This window comes from Colobus angolensis, unplaced genomic scaffold (assembly GCF_000951035.1).
Source record: "Colobus angolensis palliatus isolate OR3802 unplaced genomic scaffold, Cang.pa_1.0 Scaffold92, whole genome shotgun sequence".
Taxonomy (NCBI): Eukaryota; Metazoa; Chordata; class Mammalia; order Primates; family Cercopithecidae; genus Colobus; species Colobus angolensis.
In genome coordinates, this window is record NW_012123154.1 from 517,422 (window position 1) to 522,412 (window position 4,991).

The 4,991-nt window shown below is 47.9% G+C and overlaps 1 protein-coding gene across 1 annotated transcript in view; it reads left to right on the top strand.

Moving 5' to 3' along the window:
• Nucleotides 1–4,991, top strand: part of LOC105504495 (chromosome unknown open reading frame, human C16orf62) — a 180,737-nt gene that overhangs the window by 121,088 nt on the left and 54,658 nt on the right. Inside the window, exon 26 of the mRNA XM_011931960.1 lies at nucleotides 325–439. Coding sequence (XP_011787350.1) covers nucleotides 325–439 — 115 coding nt within the window. The remainder of the gene's footprint in view (nucleotides 1–324; nucleotides 440–4,991) is intronic.

Consider the following 4,991-nt stretch of genomic DNA (forward strand, 5'->3'; position numbering starts at 1 on the left):
ACTTCTAATTACCTCCATATTTTTAAGTAATTGGTTTAAACAGCTATTTCTCAGTTTATCAATGTTAGGTGCTACGTATTTACTTCCCATGATGAGGGGTGAGGATTTGTTTTTCCTGCAGTATCACTCACTCCCCTTACACCCCCGTCCTCCTCGAGAGTCGTCACACATAGCAGAGTTGTACAAGAGGGGAAAATTGGGGCTCAGAATGGGGAGATTCACTGTTGTAAGTTTCTTTACTTGGAAATACATGAGGGATGAAAACGGGAGTATGGTTCTGCCACCATGGCATTGCCAGCGTTAATGTTTCTTCCCTTCTCCTAGGCCTGTGTTGCCTACTGCTTCATCACCATCCCCTCCCTGGCGGGCATCTTCACACGTCTCAATCTCTACCTGCATTCTGGTCAGGTGGCCTTGGCCAACCAGTGCCTCTCCCAAGGTAAGTCCATCATTCTCTCATCTTGGGCAATCCCTTGCTGCTTAGGAAAACTGACTGAGGTGTGTGCATATGTGTGTAGAAAGAGACAAAGATTTCTTTTTCTTTTTTTTGAGACGGAGTCTGGCTCTGTCGCCCAGGCTGGAGTGCAGTGGCCGGATCTCAGCTCACGGCAAGCTCCGCCTCCCGGGTTTACGCCATTCTCCTGCCTCAGCCTCCCGAGTAGCTGGGACTACAGGCGCCCGCCACCTCGCCCGGCTAGTTTTTTGTATTTTTTAGTAGAGACGGGGTTTCACTGTGTTAGCCAGGATGGTTTCGATCTCCTGACCTCGTGATCTGCCCGTCTCGGCCTCCCAAAGTGCTGGGATTACAGGCTTGAGCCACCGCGCCCGGCCCTTGAGACAAAGATTTCTTTTTTTAGAGACAGAGTCTCGCTCTGTCACCCAGGCTGGAGTGTAGTAGTGCAATCATAGTTCCCTGTAACCTCGAACTCCTGGGCTCAAGCAGTCCTCCTGAGTAGCTAGGACTGCAGGCGCACACCATCACACACAGCTAATGTTTTTATTTTTATTTTTTATAGAGATGGGATTTTGCTTTGTTGCCCGGACTTGTCTTGAACTCCTGGGCTCAAATATTCCTCCCGCCTCCCACCTGGGCTCCAGTGAGCCTCCCAAAGTGCTGGGGTTCCAGGCGTGAACCACTGCGCTCGACCAAGAGAGATTCCTTTAAGGAGGAAAGAAAAAAAGAATAATAAGTGATGAGTTTTAAATTTGTTTCTCTGCTAGGAAGCACACTGGACACATAGGCATTTATAGAGTCAGATCACAGAGCACAGATGTCTTCCTGTAAGAACCTTCTTAAGTCTGCCTAGGACAGATCAGGTCGTGGGCTCAGACGTCCTGAGCTCAGCACACCTGGGGAATGTGAGACATGAGGACTGCTTCACAGTGGCAGATTCATGTTTGTTTGTTGTTGTTGATGTTTGTGTGTTTGAAACCCCAGAGACACACAAGTACCATCTAATCTGTGGTAGAACAAATACCCTACAGTTTGCTGTTACATATGAAATTTCTGCCCAAGACGGATCTTTCCATACTAGGCACCAAAGCCATCCATTAGGCAAGGATGCTCAGGATCGTTTATTTGGGAGAAGGTGATCTCAGTGCTATCAGAAGGGTGATGTGAGATGAGACAGGGAAGGAAAGGCAGCCAGAAAAACAGGCACCATCGAACAGGTCGTTCCTGTGGGCAGCTGAAGCTCATTCCTGTCTGGGCGGTGTTGTCAGACACAGCCAGTGTTTCTCCACCTGAAGGGCAAGGAAGACAGGTGATTTCCCCTTTATTCTCATCTGTCATTGACAGAGCGCTGCTTCTGAGGTATTAACCCCCTGGCATTCTGGCCTGCTCCATACTTGAGCCAAGAGAAGGCACTCAGGTGGAAAGCCCCAGTGTTTGCTGCAGGACAGCCTGGTTACCTACCGCAACGGTGTACACCAAGGGCATGCAGGCAGGTCAGCAGCACGGTACCCACCCTGCAGGCCGTAACACACAGGGTAAAAGAAATCTTTACATGACATTTATGAAGCATTTGTGATGTGGCAAGCCCTTTGCACGTTATCTCATTTCATCCTCCCAGCAGCCACATGGGGCCGGTGCTGTGGTTGGTGCCTCATTGCCCAGGTGAGTAAACTGAGGCAGAGAGTGGCCAACTAACTTGCTTGGGGTAGGTCCACTCCTGAGTCACTGAGCCAGCTCTCAGCCCCTGATCTGTCTGGCTCAAGGCCATGCCTCTTCACCACTGCATTGACTGGGAAGCCTAAAGGAACGCTGGGGCACTTCCATTGCGCCATAGGAGGTGGACTGAGGTGTTCAGTGGTGGTTCTTTTCCCCACACAACTGCACAGATTATGCCAAGGCTGGCGCCTCACCACTTGTTGCCATTGTCTTGGTAGGGCATTCTGGGCCAGTTGGAGAGTGGTCACTCCTCCATTCTTTGAACCACTGCCACGGAAGTTCTGGGGATCATCTGTGTCTTGATTCAGCTGGAGCAACTCTGGGCAGTGAAGTCTTCATACATGGTTGCTGCCCAGGAACCTTTAAAACTCTGCTTGGTTTTGCTTTTAACTCATGGCAAACTTCAGTAGCTTCTGAGTGCAGCTGAACACTTGCTTCTCGAGTTCCCCTGTGAGCTGGTGCCTGCCCACCTCCATCCTCAACTGCCTGCATCCTCATGTCCCATTTGCTTTAGCCACACAGGCCTGCTTTTGTCCTTTGAACATAGTCAGTGGTCTCCCAGTTCAGAGCCTTTGTGGGTTTGTTCCCTCTTTCTACAATGATTTTTCCCCAGATAGTTGTATTTTTTTTAATGACAAGGCAGATGGTGAGAACAAGCCACAGCTCTTTATGGAGGCCTCTCCTGGCCACTCTAGCTAGAGTAGCCGCCCCGCCCCACTCTGTCACCTCTGCAGCATCATCCTCATTATCATCGTTGCACATTCCACAATCTGATGCTTTCTTACTGTGTTTGTTTACTTGCTTATTGTCTGTGATACCCCCTCTCCCCACTGGGACAGGCACGTGTCTTCATTGTGTGTAGGTCAACACGGAACTTTCTCCTACTGCTTGCTTTGGTAAGAATGATGGGTTATCGGGAGGCTGAGGCACAACAGTCGCTTGAACCTGGGAGGTAGAGGTTGTAGTGAGCCAAGATCGCACCACCTGAGCAACAGAGTAAGACGGTCTCGGGAGAAAAAAAAAAAAACAAAAAGAATAATGGGTTAGTGAGAAACAAAACAAAAATTAACAGTCACCACCAAAAACCTAGTGATGCACAGGATGAAAATTAGAAGACTCTTTCTTGGATATTAGAAATTTTAAATCTGCTTATAAATGGGTTCCTTCTTTAAAAGCTCAGGAATGGTGGACCTAGGTAGGCACACTTGAGTTGGTTTTACCTGCAATAATAGGAACCAGTTGTGAGCTGCAGATACCAAAGCTCTGACACCACTTACCAGAACCTGCATGGAGGCTTTGGAAGCCTAGATCTTTCTTCTTCCAGTGTTATAAAATCAGGACCATGGATTTGAATGTTGTGGATCTCGGGAAATTTATGATTAGATCCCATATAGGGCTTCATGGTAACTTTTTTTGAAAAAGCAAAACAAAAATTCTCTGCCTGGATAGAGTTATCCCCCTTATCAAAGATTTGATGCTCCCAAGAAGTGTTAAAGGAGAGCTGTGAGTCATTTCTCCCTGTTGCGCTTCCTATAACATCTTCTGTCCCCACCGAGGGACAGTTGGTGTAAGAACAGCCCCATATACTGTGCATGGATAAAGACAGCACCCTCCGTGTCAGGACTCTGGGCTCCTCGTCTGCCTCCTCTGTCACTTTCAGCTATTGCAGGAGAGCAGGAATGTGGAGTCCACTTCATGTTTAATAATTTATCGATGATTTTTACTCAAGTCTCTAACTGCTGTGGCGCTAAACCTTAAAAGCCTGTTATTTTTCTCCTGAAAGCCACAGGCAACAATTGCTGGCCAAAATAAATAATGCATTCAATTACTGAGAATGAGAAGGCTAAATATAAATTAAATGAAGCTCATGGAAATGCGCTGCTTTTGTTTGCCTCCCTAAACATCTTCCCCTTGCAGCTGGTTATAAAGTGTCCCCGTCCCTCCAGTTCTTTTTCTTGCCTCCCTTAATCCGGCCTTGGCTGTATCTTCTTTAGCAGGCTGTGACTTTCCCAAGGCTGGGTTCATCCCGACAAGTGAACTCCTATTGAACTCTCAGGCAGGCTGCTGCAGGAAGCTGATGAAGGCTTGTTGCAGGGGAGGCCTGGTTCTGTTCCTTTATACACACTAGTGCTGCACATAGACTGGATTGTGCAGGGATTTGGTGCACATGCTCGTGCCCACCACCCCAGAGTATGTAGGAGAAATGAAGGACTTGCAAGCCAGAGATTTGGTCGATCAGGTGCTTCGCAACTGGAGATGGCCTAGCAATGCCTGTTTCTCTTTTCTTTCAGTCCCTTCTCTAGGTAACTTCTTGTCCTTGTTTGTCAGTGGCTCTTTCTAGAAAATTATTACCAGGCCACAGCAAGAGCAGGCTCTTTTTTCCTTTATTTTTACCTTTGTTTCTTTATCTTTACAGTTTATAATCTAGAAAAGGTGGGTGTTTTACAGGCCAGGCGTGGTGGCTCATGCCCGTAATCCCAGCACTTTGGGAGGCTGAGGTGGGTGGCTCACCTGAGGTCAGGAGTTCGAGACCAGCCTGGCCAACATGGTGAACCCCCGTCTCTACTAAAAATTTTAAAAGTTAGGCAGTTGTGGTGGCGCGTTCCTGTAGTTCTAGCTATTCAGGAGGCTGAGGCATGAGAATCACTTGAACCCAGGAGGCAGAGGTTGCAGTGAGCCAGGATCTCACCACTGCACTCCAGCCTGGGCGACAAAGTGAGACTCTGTCTCAAAAAAAAAAGAAAAGAAAAGGGGGGCATTTCACAATGGAAGTATGTTTAAGGTGGGTCTTAGAAGAAGAACATGTGTTTATGAGGACGTG